This window comes from Cotesia typhae, unplaced genomic scaffold (assembly GCF_013202065.1).
Source record: "Cotesia typhae breed Kobodo isofemale line unplaced genomic scaffold, CoteBio_Ctyphae contig_22, whole genome shotgun sequence".
Classification (NCBI taxonomy): Eukaryota; Metazoa; Arthropoda; class Insecta; order Hymenoptera; family Braconidae; genus Cotesia; species Cotesia typhae.
The window spans coordinates 1,089,514-1,104,140 of record NW_027423728.1 but is presented as its reverse complement, the minus strand read 5'-3'; the positions used below and the strand labels follow the sequence as shown (position 1 = coordinate 1,104,140).

The 14,627-nt window shown below is 35.4% G+C and overlaps 1 protein-coding gene across 2 annotated transcripts in view; it reads left to right on the top strand.

Annotated features, from left to right (window-relative positions):
• The first annotated feature begins 1,852 nt into the window (after positions 1-1,852).
• Nmdar2 (glutamate ionotropic receptor NMDA type subunit 2) overlaps positions 1,853-14,627 on the top strand; it is a 786,854-nt gene continuing 774,079 nt past the window's right edge. For both annotated transcript variants that reach the window (XM_074237486.1, XM_074237485.1), the window contains exon 1: positions 1,853-2,380. In XM_074237486.1, coding sequence (XP_074093587.1) covers positions 2,033-2,380 — 348 coding nt within the window. In that variant the 5' untranslated portion in view covers positions 1,853-2,032. The remainder of the gene's footprint in view (positions 2,381-14,627) is intronic.

Here is a 14,627-nt window from a genome sequence, read left to right as displayed (position 1 = left end):
CATTAACTTTCTCTGCTGATCTTTTAGAGGATTGACTTTCAGTCTAGAGGATTGACATAATTCAATAAATATTTGACAGCTTTGGAAATTTATATAAATAATCAATAACAATAAATATAATTTAAAATAAAAAATTTTTACAATCATTAAATATTGTATTTAATATTTAAATAGATTAAATTTTTTATTTATTTACTCACCATAAATATTTGTTTACATCCGTCACTACACTACTAACCATTCTAAATATACTTTTCGTTTGGTATGCCAATGTTCACACTGTTTCTTACTCTCATTGTACCACAACAGCTTATCACCCATGACTATAAAAATATTTTGAGTGGTTATAAGTGAGAAATTCCTAACCCAGGCATTAATGAAAGCGATTGTTCATTAACTTTTGCAAATTTTTCAACGCATGCGCGTCTCATACTATTTTCGGGGCTCAGAAAACTAGCGATTTTGCTATAGCTTTATTAACGTATTACTAGTTTCTTAAAAAGATCCTAAGAAAAATTTCTGAGATATATAAATGTTTGTAGGTAAACTTTCCGATATCCTGTATACCGTAATGTATAAGAGCGTTCAAAACTCAAAATTTAAAATTAAATATCTCTGAAACTAGATGGTCGAAAATTTTCAAATTGCGCCAATCGATGCAAGATTCTATAAACATTAATCTGCCAAATGTTTTAAAAAATCCTAAAAAAACGACTCTGGCGAGGGTACTACCTTAATTGCGAGAAAATCGGTTGATTCATTCAAAATTTATTGTGTTTCGATAATTCAAAAAATAGTATTCTATGAATCTTCTGTCAGACTTTTGAGCTCAAAAGCATGAAACAACTATTCATATGAGCTCGGAGAGTTCAAAATCACACAAAAATGATATTTTTGAGCTTGAAGAGCTCAAAAACAAAATAACTGATGTGTTAAACGCTTAGGTATGAAGTTAGCGGAAAGTGGCAGGAATGGCCTTTAGGCTCAACTGTTTTTCTAATTTTTTTCTAAATTATCGACCCTGGTCCAATATGATTCTATAATGATTTAAAATTATTATTTGAAAATCTTATAACATCACTGGTAATATTATTGATATTATTGGTGTCATGAACAAATTGATGTGCTTGTTTTCCAATTTTTCATAAGTTTATTTCTCATTCTCATTGCAAATTAATTAATACAAATTTGCTAAGTTCATTATTTACATAAATTATTTTGTCGAAACACTGATTAATTGACTATTATTTTATTCATTTGCTTATTCATTTATTGAATCTAAACAAATAATTCTAAATTCTTTATGAATGATTTCTTGGAATAAAAGTTTGTTTAGTAACAGTCATTGAATAATTTTTAACTGTTAATCAATATTTATTAATATTTTAAAGTCCGTCTCAGCTATTCCAACTTGTTGAATTTCTCCCAAATAAAAAAAAATTTTAGAAAAAACTTTCAGCTACTCTATAAGTTATTAAGTTATCTATTTTACAGCAGAACATTTTTTACGAAATTTTCATTTGGTTAAGAAACGTTCATGAATCTGTAATATTTTTACGGTTGCAAGTGCGGCAAAAATAGTACATGTATCTAAATGAGTGCAAGCAAAGAAAAAAATTCAGGAACCGTTTCAAGATAGGAAATATACTTTCATTTTGACCACCAAGTGTCTTTTTTTAATTTCATATTTGAGAAAACAGTCAATTAAAAAATTATCGAGAGAAAACTGATTTTTAAAATTTTTTGAAAGTAATATTTCTAATTACAATTGTTGCTACAAAGAAATTAAAGTAGGAATCTCTTTTCTAAGTGGTAAGGACTAATTGTTCAATTAATTTTTATTTCAGAAGCAGAAATATGTCAATGGTAACTAAGATGAAATATTTCATTTTTTCGTTTGAGATAAAAAAATGAGATACGTACACAGTATCTTTACGTAATAGATGACATATTTTTCTTGAGAAGAAGAGACGATTGTTAACGAAAAATCTTTTGCTATATCGAGGAGCTATATAAATCAAACCCTGTAACGATGAAATTGTTACTGTTATTGATTTCACTCCTCTTAACAGTGTTCAGTCACATTGAAGAAATCGTTGGATTTTACAATAAAAATGATGTCATCAGAAGTGAAAGTGGAATTAAAGTTGGTATTCATGAAAGAGGTATAACACTAAAAAATGCAGGAATTAGCTCTAGTCGTGAAGGACCTGGAAGAAGTTCAGGCGTAAGACTAGGGGAAACTAGAAGTAATGTGACCCGATACAAGACAGCAGCTATTATTCCAACACCATCTACAACCATTCCACCTTCTCACTATACTCATCCTCCCCAGATATCGATGCTGAATAATAGCAATCACAACGTGACTTACCTTAAGGTTAGTGCCATAGTTATGTAATCTGATAATTAAAAAATTAACACTATGCTTTTTGCTGGAAAAATAATAAACTTACAGCAAAAAAAAATTTTAAGCTGATAGTTTTAACCTAAGACTACTGACTATTAATATAAATTGTAAAAAAAGTTTGGAAAATCCAAAAGTGGACGACTGATAATGCTCATTGAATTATAAAATATTAATCAAATAAATAATGTAAAAAAACAATTTATAAAAAAAATCAAATAGGACGATAATGCATCAGCACTATACATATAGGGCATTTCATGTCAAATCGACCACTTTTGACTCCGACCCTTTTCAATTTTTCTAAAATTATGGAACCTTCCCTACCCTATTGAAAAGAATTTTCAGAATTTTTTACCTAATCAACGAAAAGTTACGAGTTTTTAAAAAAAAAAAAGGTTTTTTTAATGAAATAACCATAACTTTTTTAAAAATAAACTTATTGTGATTTTTCTATCTTTAAATTTTTGTTTTTAAATGTACTTTTTAGAAAAACAACAAAATTAATAATTTAGATTTATATTCAACGTTATTCTGGGAAATTTTAGAAAAAACAAAAATTTCGAGATGATTGACATTTTTGATTTTCGATTATTTTTTAAATTAAAATCTTTAGTAATTTCTGCGAATTCCCTAAAATTTTCGGTGTGGCATTTTTCTTTCTATTTTTTTTTAGAAATGAAAAACAAATTGTTTGGTTTTAGTTATACCACCCCGGGTAAAAAAAGTTATATATAATTAGATATAATTATGTATCATACCATATATATATATATATATATATATATATATATATATATATATATATATATATATATATATATATATATTATAATGGCCGATTGGCTCGGGATACGTCGATGGGCCAACAGGTCCAAGATAATTGGCGTACTTGTTCGTCGTGGTCGGTTATTGGGCGCCAGGAACAATTCAGGATGTTCCAATCCTCGACAATCTAAATCAGGCACAACGTAATGGTAAACTAGCTCTACTCAGGGCGGCGGGTTACTAAAGAAAGAAATGACAAAGAAATTCCGAAACAAATAACAATTTATTAAAAAATATTAGTATCGGTTCGGCGAAATAATCAGTTCAAAATGAGTCGACATAAAAACATAACAATCGTGATCAATTCGGATAGTAATCGTAAAACAAAATCAAAATACTAAACGTAAACCAATCAAAATAATAATCGGGTGAATAAGTCAAATAATACTCAATTTAACCATCAAATCAATAATTCAAATACTATTCAACAATAATCCAGTGAAATATTCAACTAATACTCAATTAATAATCAAGTTAGTAATTCAAACCCTTTCAAATAATAATTAAGTAATATTCAAACAATATTCAAATAATAATCGCGTTAATTATTTAAATAATACTAAAAATAATAATCCAGTGAACAACTAACATGATGTTCAAATAATAATCAAATCAAATATTTACTTAATATCCAAATAACAATCAGTTAACAATTCAAATAATAATCAATAACAAAATCATCGTATTACTCGTAGACAACATCAAAATAATATTCGTATCAATAACAACCAAAACGTACTTAAAATAATCGCTCAGCAGAATTATTATTTCTAAAATAATATTTCGTCAATTCCAATTAACTAAACATGTCTCGGCGACATGACTCATCGATTAAACAATTCACAATCGGATCAAACAATTCTATCTTCGACGACGAAACAGAAGAAGCGATAATCCGCTTAAGAATGCGACGCTCAAGCGATACGAGTATAGCAACGCGAGCTCGAGAACGAAACGGTATATAAAACTCAATAACAAAACTTTCACACTGCACTATTTTACAGGGAAAACGGTACTCTAGGTACCTCGTGGGACGTCGTCTACGGGGTAGTGCTGGTTGTTCACCGAGCAACTCACCAACTGAACTTCTCAGTTACAAACACAATCAACAATACTCGTGTCCCACGAGCTATCTATCCTGACGCAAGCCACTTACCCTGGTATCCTCGTCGAGGGCTGGTGGTCCAGGTCCAGGTAGTCGAACAGTCGTCGTATCGAGTCGTGTCGTGCCTCGGCGAAGGCTTGGTCAGATCGCGTCGAATAAATTTAATTATGACCAGCACGTGGTCAGCGATTATAACAATTCTTCCACAAATAATTGCGTCCACAGTTTACACAACAGTTTCAAATTTAACGAACAATTCGAAATTCAATCAAACAATCAATTAGCAATAAACAGCGTTAATACTCGGCGTATTAATTAACAAACAAACCAGCGATACAATAAGCGAATAAGTGTTTTGAGCTAGGCTTCAAAACGCGTGCGATTCCGACCAAGGCAGTATCCCGAAGCAGTATCCCGAAGAAATTTTACAAATTAATCAAAATTAGACAAGGAGAATGAAATTCCCCATGTTACAATATATATATATATATATATATATATATATATATATATATATATATATATATATATATATATATATATATATATATGTCAGAGAGGCAGGAGTTATTGTAGGGGATTCGGTATTTTGTGATTCACTCATTTTCATTATTACAATTAATTAATATTCACAATTACAAGAAGATCAATTACAAAAATGAATGGACAAATTCGTACAAGGTTAACTCTCTTTAGAATTCAAACAATATTAATAATATCTTGTGATAGACCGAGACTTAGGAAATAACGAATTTGCGATCACCAGGATGTCCGTTCGATCTCAATCTCAAAGCAAGACTGTCTTTTCAAAAACTATTCTCAAATAGTCTGCCTGCTGCACATTTCTCTTTTCCTTATTAATTTTATAATACCCCTATCGTCCTGGGATCCCGACTACGTTGACAACCATGTGCCTACCTAGGCCTAAGCCTACCGTAATGAAACAGTTCAGTTATATCTTCTTTTACAAAATATTAAAATAACAGTACATTTCTTAAAATAACTAAAAAAAATAGAAATAACCTACAGAATATTCTCATCGCTTCATCAGAAAATACTCCACTGTACTTTACTCTCCGACACAGCCATTCTGACAATCACACGCCCTCGGGTGTATCTGAAACATTGATTTATAGTGGTATTTTAGTTTTTGATCTTATCTGACCTCGCTTATCCTAAAACATTTTACAATAGGTAAACTACATAAGAAAATTTCAGAAGTCCTTTCCAGTAACAGAAATCCATTAATCATTTATTATACTAAGGAGTTAACGTATAGTACTCAAGAGATCGAAATCCGTCAATCATTATTCCTTATCATACAATCATTAAACATCATTTCATTTTTTCTCCATCATTAGACCTTTGCGCTATCTCTAGGCTACCCTGTATGCCACATACGGTATCCAACACATCTTGTAGTTGCCACAACTACCTGCCCGCCATATCATCAGCTGCCCATCGCGCCCTGATCAAACTAATATTAGCAACTAATTCAGTTTGCAGTTGTGACTACACACTGATGCATGTGCGAAATCAAAAATACAAAAAGAATTCAGGTCCACGAACAACAGCCATCAGTGCGCCGCATCATTGGTGGGCTCTCTTTCTACCAAAGTCCCTAGTTCAGGACCCGCATCAACAGTCTCTCCAGCACAACTTTCATTGTCCGAGCAGACATCCAACTCAATAGGAATATGATTCTCAGGCATTTTTCTCAACTTATCATGACTATACTTAAGACTCCTATTATTACTCAAAGATTTTAGTTTGTATCGGTCATTATCAAGTAATTCTGTTACCACAAATGGGCCTCTAAATTTTCTGTCAAGTTTCGTCTGATTACGTTCTTTATATCATATTAAAACATGATCTCCGATTTTAAATCTATTGACTTTAGCTTTATTTTTATCGAATGTAATTTTCTCATAATTAGCATTCTGTTCTATACTATCAATTGCTTGCTGTCTTATATCAGAGATATCAATTTTTTTTTCGTTGTCATCAACTAGCAATATATAAGGTCTTGCTTTCTTATCGATTAATAATTCTAACGCACTAGATTTGGTAACACAATTGAATTTAAAGCTAACTGGACTTCACCAATGGCCTCTTGCCATGAGCGATTATTAGATTCAACAGCAGAGAACATATTTTTTAGCTTACTCATCACACGCTCTACTTGACCATTTGCCCTACTAGTACATGTAGCTATTAAATGCAAAATAATATTTGAAGATTCACAAAAACCTTTAAAGTCTTTTCCAGTAAAACATCTGCCTTGATCGGCAATCACACGAGCTGGGACTCCAAAAATAAATATTGCAGCCTTCAAAGCTTTGATAACACTATGACTGTCAATATTGCGAGTATGATGTAAATAGACATATTTGGTAAAACCATCAACAATAACAATAACGTATTCTTTGGTATTATTTTTACCACTCAATTTACCTGTAATATCTATATGCACAGTATGCCATGGTATGCGGGTCTTGGGGATGGGATGCAACTCAGCTTGAATTTTACCTGAGTGGGTTTTAGAGAGTTTACAAGTAATATAACTGTCAACAAATTTACATACATATTTAGACATACCCTTAAACCAGTAATATTCATAAACTTTATCGAGTGTTTTATCCCAACCCAAGTGCATCACAGACTCATGTACATGGTTAATAACGGACCACCGAAAAGCTCGAGGTACGATCGGCAAACAGAAGGTTTCACCTTTTCTTTGTATTTTTCGGTAAAACGTACCGGCTCTAATCTCGTAAGATTTTGAGAGGTCTTCCGATAGCTCATGATTTTGTAATTTAGTGACTATTTCCGAAATTTCTGAATCAGGCCGTTGTTCGGCCAGGAACCAATCAATCGATATTTCCGCGAGTTTTACACGTTTCTCTTCAATTTTATTAATCTGTTTTGACAAATCAGGCAAAAGATTTCGATAGAAGAAATCCGCGTGAGCCATGCATTTGCCGTCTCTATAAACTATATCGAATTGAAAAGCTTGTAAATAAGCCCACCATCTATGTACTCTATCGTTAAGGTCAATCTTATTTTGGGAAGACTTTAAAGAATTGCAATCAGTCACAACGGTAAATTGTCGTCCATGCAAGTAATGCCGAAAGTATTTTATTGATTTAACAACAGCCATAGTTTCAAGTTTATAGGAATGATACCTGGACTCGGCTGGACTTGTTCTTTTACTAAAATAATCAATAACTTTATTTTTACCATCTACTTTATGCATAAGTATTGCTCCGTACCCATCGGAACTGGCATCGGTATGCAGTTCTATGGGATAATCTGGGTTAAAAATAATTAAAACGAGTTCATTGGTTAAAATGAACTCGTTTTAAACTGACGAGCATCAGCGACGTGGGACAACCCCAATATAATCACCGACGATGGAAAGCTGACCCGAGGATCAAACGACGGACTGAATGATGATGACGATGATGATATAACCGCGACATTATATCCGCGACATGATATAATTTGTGGATATAATCCCGCAGATATTTTTGCTCAAAGATATTATGCCGCGGATATACCGTCGCAGATTTAGTGTCGCGCGGATATATTGTCGCGGATACATCGTCGCGGATATAATGACCTTGGATTATATGACGTAGAACCATATCAAACACAATTTATCATTATAATTTTAATCATTAAAATCAGTATAATCATTTATTAAAATCAACATTAATATTTATGTAATATTTATCTGTTTTATGATATATTAGAGTTCATCCTTTATGATCATTCCAATACATTTTAGCTATTTTAGTTATTAATGATTTAGCTACTCTTTCTTAAAAAAAGTACACTAGTCACAAAAATTAAGGGATATAAAAAAAATTCCAAATTTTTTGGTGATTTTCAGCGAGCTGTAACTCCGAGGAAAATGATCGCACAGAAAAAAAAAAAAGCAAATTGTAGCTCCAAGTGTCTAGTTTTTAGATATGACCATGAAAATTTTTTGTCATCGTCAGGTCTGGAGAAATCCTAAGAAAACTACTGAAAAAAAATTTTTCGAAATTTTTTTCGTCTTAAAAAAGGTCTACGGGCTTCAAAAAAATTTTTCGATTGTTTCGTTCAAAACCTCTTTTAGTAAATTTAATACCCTTTAATTTGACGTAATCAAAAGCCTGTACGATAATTTGCCGCGGAGTTATCGTCAATCAAAGCAAAAAGTTTTTTTGACTTTGGAAATCAATAACTCTGGAAATAATGACCGTATAGGAAATCGAAGGAGGGTTTTAAAAACGACACAATATTCTCTATAAGAGAACGTAAACCGCTTTTGAAGAAAACATTTTTTTTGAATTGAAAACTCGGACTGAAAAAAAGACAAAAATTCGCATAATTAAGGATATTTGGATAACTTGGTATAACTTTGGATAAAATGAATGAACGAAGGATATCGTTGGTAATTTTTTAACTTCAAAGTGTCCCCTAAAATCCCTAAGAAATTCAAAGCGCTGCGATTTTTTGTTCATAGTGCCCAGAAGCTTCAAATTCTGTGTTTTCGCAAAAATCACCATTATGAGCAATTTTGTGATTTTCATTCATTTTTCCATTGAAAAAAATTTTTTTCAAAATTCTTTATTTTTCGATCAAAGAGATTGATTTTTCAAGAAATTTGAAAAAAAAAAAAAAATTTTCAATTTTTTCGAAAATTTTTTCGAAATTTTTTTATCAAAAATTTTTTTTTAATTTTTTTTTTTTTATCGTCTTCAGAATGCTTCACTATTGTCAAAAAAATTAACTCAATTTTTTCTGTCCGCTACAACTGCCTTAGTTTTAAATCTCATTTTAAAAATTCAATAAAAACAAATTGATATACCCCCGCGGAGTTCGGCTTTTCCTCACACAAAACTTGAATTTTACGTTTTCTTTGAGCCTAAATTCCTTACGTGAATTTTATGTAAGCTTTTCTTTGATAAGCACCTTTTGATATGCCTCGTCGACATTTAGCTGCCACAGATGTGGCTCGCATTGTTACCCTCCTTCAAGAGGGCTACAGTCAGGTGGAAGTAGCAGCTTCTATGGGAGTGAGCCAGTCCGTTATCAGTCGGGCCTATGCCCGATTTAACGCGACTCAAAGTTACGATCGTCGTCCGGGTCAAGGTAGACTACGAATCACTACCGAGCGTGATGATCGAGCTATCATTCGAGAAGCTCGTCGAAACCCTACTGCGCATGCCCACACGATTGCTCATCAATTTCGCAATCGTCGACAACGTCCTCCCCACAACACATATCGGCATCGACGGTTCGAAATCGCTTTCGAGAGCAAGGACTACGCGCTAGACGCGCAAATCGCGTGCCTATGCTCACTCCACGACATCGCCGAGCCCGATTCGCCTATGCTCATGATCATCACCATTGGGGTCGTAGACAGTGGACCAGTGTATTATGGACTGACGAATCTCGATTTTGTCTTCATGGCAGCGATAGACGATCTCTCGTTTGGCGCCGTCGTGGAGAACGAGATCGGGATGGTTTTACGAGACCAGTTACAGCTTTCAATGGTGGATCAGTCATGGTGTGGGCAGGCGTGTCCTTCAATACCAGAACCCCGTTGGTCATCGTTCGTGGGACGTTGACTGCCGATAGGTACGTCGACGAAATTCTGGAGCCACACGTCCTGCCTATGCGCACACGCATGGGGGCAAGACGGTTCATTTTGATGCAGGATAATGCTCGTCCTCACACTGCAGTTCGTACGCGAACTTTTCTCCGCGCCAACAACGTAACAACGCTTAATCATCCAGCGATGAGTCCTGATTTGAACCCAATTGAGCATGTTTGGGACATGCTTGGGCGTCGATTGCGGCGAGACTATCCGCAACTGCACAATCTTCATCAGTTGACTCAAGCGTTGTTACGTTGTTGGCAAGGAATTTCGCAACGTGATATTCGACGATGCATCAACATGCAAGAGCGTTTACGAGCTGTGATTCGGAACAGAGGTGGCAATACACGGTACTGAGCAGTTACTGCCGTGCGTACAGAGGTTATTCGGCAGCTGCAAACAGGCAAACACGCAGACAAAGACACACACACACACACACACACACACACACACACACACACACACACACACACACACACACACACACACACACACACACACACACACACACACACACACACACACACACACACACACACGTGTGTGTGTGTGTGTGTGTGTGTGTGTGTGTGTGTGTGTGTGTGTGTGTGTGTGTGTGTGTGTGTGTGTGTGTGTGTGTGTGTGTGTGTGTGTGAGAGAGAAGCGTAAATCCGACCGAACAACCTCCACGTGGTACGCTTTGAGTAACGCTAATGCCGGCGGTAAAACAACAGTCGAAAAAAATTGAGAAAATTTCGAAAAAAATTTTCGAAAAAAATTGAAATTTTTTTTTTTTTAATTTCTTGAAAAATCAATTTCTTTGATCGAAAAAATAAAGAATTTTGAAAAAAAAAATTTTTTTCAATGGAAAAATGAATGAAAATCACAAAATTGCTCATAATGGTGATTTTTGCGAAAACACAGAATTTGAAGCTTCTGGGCACTATGAACAAAAAATCGCAGCGCTTTGAATTTCTTAGGGATTTTAGGGGACACTTTGAAGTTAAAAAATTACCAACGATATCCTTCGTTCATGCATTTTATCCAAAGTTATACCAAGTTATCCAAATATCCTTAATTATGCGAATTTTTGTCTTTTTTTCAGTCCGAGTTTTCGATTCAAAAAAAATTTTTTCTTCAAAAGCGGTTTACGTTCTCTTATAGAGAATATTGTGTAGTTTTCAAAACCCTCCTTCGATTTCCTATACGGTCATTATTTCCAGAGTTATTGATTTCCAAAGTCAAAAAAAACTTTTTTGCTTTGATTGACGATAACTCCGCGGCAAATTATCGTACAGGCTTTTTGATTACGTCAAATTAAAGGGTATTAAATTTACTAAAAGAGCTTTTAAACGAAACAATCGAAAAAATTTTTTTGAAGCCCGTAGACCTTTTTTAAGACGAAAAAATTTCGAAAAATTTTTTTTCAGTAGTATTCTTAGGATTTCTCCAGACCTGACGATGACAAAAATTTTCATGGTCATATCTAAAAACTAGATACTTGGAGCTACAATTTGCTTTTTTTTTTTTTCTGTGCGATCATTTTCCTCGGAGTTACAGCTCGCTGAAAATCACCAAAAAATTTGGAATTTTTTTAATATCCCTTAATTTTTGTGACTAGTGTATTATTATGAATTCCTACTGTCCCAACAATCAATCGATAAGAATCGATGAATTTGCCTAACATTGTATAGAATGATACTGTTGAATAATAATTGTCTAGAATATTAATATTTATTAACGTTTTACTTTTATTATAATCATTCCTCTGAATTTAGTTTACAACCGAATTTGTTATTACAATTTATTTATTTTAACAGTTGTTATAGCAATGGTAACCATTGCAACGGTAACCATGGCAACAATATCCATGGCAAGGTTCGGTGTCGCAGTAGATCGTCGTTGGGCGGCGGGTCGATGACGAAGAGACTTAATGCGAATTTAAACGAATAATCAACCAAGGGTAGCTGTCTTTTGGCTCTCAAATTCCTCGAGCGTTTTCAAAAAAAAACAACACACGTAAAATTACAATATTAATACCGGATTACCCGATTACAATAAGCAGATCGGACAACAAGTTAATAAAAGAAAAAAAAATTCCAATGTAAACAGTTCAACAAAAATAAATTTAGCAAATAAAAAAAAAATAAATAAAATTTTCATACAAGATTCAAAATCACCCGATGATACCGGGCTCCTGGATGTCGTCGCTCTCGCAATCGAAATTAAACAACAAAAAAAATTCTTGATCACAGCAGCGAAATTTTGCTCAAAACAATTTTGCAACATGAAAATAAATAAAAAAAAAAATTTGGAAAACGGTTCACCCTAAAGGCCATCACTACAACTTCCCGCTAATTCCATACCTGAGCGCTTAAAATTGTAATGACATTTTTGAGATTTTTGAGCTCAAAATATAATTTATGTGATATTTTGAGCTCACTGAAATCGGAAAGATAATATTTTGATGTATTTGAGCTCTCCTAGCTCAAAACTCTAATATAAGTTTTATAGAACACTATTTTTAGATTTTTCAAATCGCAATAACTTTTGAATGTATCAACCGATTTTTACGCGGTTGGCGGCATTTGACGCAGTTTTATCATCGTCATAAGTGATTTTCAGGTTTTAATCGATCGAATCGAAAATTTCAGAATAATTCCATAAAAACACTTTTTCGGTTTTCTTTCGTTCACGATAACTCACAAACGAATCAACCGATTTCGACTGGACTGGCGGCGTTCGACGCGGTTTTTTTAAGTTAAGAGCTGATAAGTTTTTGGAATTGATCGGTGAAGCTGTTTAAAAGTTATTCCAAGAAAACCATTTCTCAGAAAATTTTTTTTGTAGTTTTTTTGCAATTTCTCAAAATCTACCTGTCTGAATCGGTTCAAATTTTTAGGAAATTTAAGTTTGGTCAAGCCCTTCCGAATGGCGCCAACCGCGATCAAATCAGTCAAGCCGATCAAAAGTTATAAAAGGGTTACATACACACACACACACACACACACACACACACACACACACACACTCGTGTCGGGCTTGATGGGTCCCGCATCGGGCGCCTCCCCAGGTGGCGGATAGGGGAATGCTCGTCATACCTGCACGCCAGATACATCGGGTACCGAGGAAATAAAATACTCGGAGTGGGCCAAAACTTAGCAATAAAAAAGATGATATGAAATGTCGGAAAACATTCAAACATCGTCTTCGATGCAGAGGGGGGATACCTCAGTACCGGCGAGGGAAGGCGTACAAACGGGCCTGAACTCGTTGTTATCAAGCGACCGTTTGAACAGCAGAGTGGACCCCATGGCTCTGCCGTCTAGCAATGCTAGCAATGCTACAGGGTGTACTGAAACAGCTCAGATAGAAGTAGACGCACAGCAAACAGGGGTTCCTCCTAAAAGTTGAAGACCTGTTGCTCCCGTCAACACTAACACATATCGAGGGGGGATCAACTCTCTACCGACTGTCACCGGCCAACAATCGCCAATGAAACGGCTCGGTAGCAAGATCAAAGAGTTGACTGAGTTCATAAAGGATAAGAGAAATCTCCATCATGAACTCAGAAAATTAGTAGCGTCCATTGCCACCGCATATAAGTTGGCCAACAAACCAACATCGATGTCGGAGACAACCACGCAAACATCTCCGGAGATGACCACAAAACCACAAGCGTTTTTGGTCACTCCTGAGAAACCACAGCAAGGAAAAGAGAACAAAAAGAAGAGGCCGCTGTGTACACCCAGCCCCTCCTCTGAAATTGACAAGCCAGCACAGAAAAAGACAGCTCGGGATAATGCTTGGATCAAAGTGACTCGGCAAAAGAAAAATAAGGAAAGAGAAAAGAAGCCAGGGGCAAAACCTACTGAAGCCCAAAACCGGCTATGTAATGGTGGATCAAAGAGACCAAGAAGGAGAAAAACAAGAACGAAGGCTGTGCTTGTCTAACCAGCTGAAGGGCGAACGTACGCTGATCTCCTCAAGGAAATCAAGGCCAAGGTTAGCCCGACAGCGACTGGAGTAGACATAAGGTCTATTAAAAGGACGAGGCACGGAGGTGTTCTCCTTGAAATGGCTCGAAAGACCGAGGATAGCAAGGATTTCACCGGTGCAGTTAAGTCAGCCACTGCAAACATCGGCACGGTCAAGACGCTAACACCACCAACAACAATCGAGATCCTTGACTTGGATGAAATCTCTACCAAGAGCGAAGTCCGTGAAGCACTCGAGCCCGAATTTACTGACAGCCTAGAGATCAAACGGGTAAATTTGACAAAACCCACACCACGAGGCAATCGAGCAGCCTTATGCGAGATCGATGAAGCCAATGCGACTAAGGCCCTCAACAAGGCCCGTATAAAGATCGGCTGGGTTAACTGCCGTTACGCCGTTGCAAAAGTAACTCGCTGCTTTAAATGTCTCGGGTTCGGTCACCACACACAGCAATGTTCGGGACCAGACAGAAGCACGTGCTGCTACAAAAGTGGCGGAAAAAATCACAAGGCCGTAAACTGCACTGAGAAGCCAAGTTGCTTCCTCTGCACTACGGACAAAGATGCCAAAAATGGTTTATGCCATATTCCTGGTACCGGAGTTTGCAAGGCATTCCGCACAGCACTTGCAGAAGCCACGAGAGGTCAAAAATGACACGC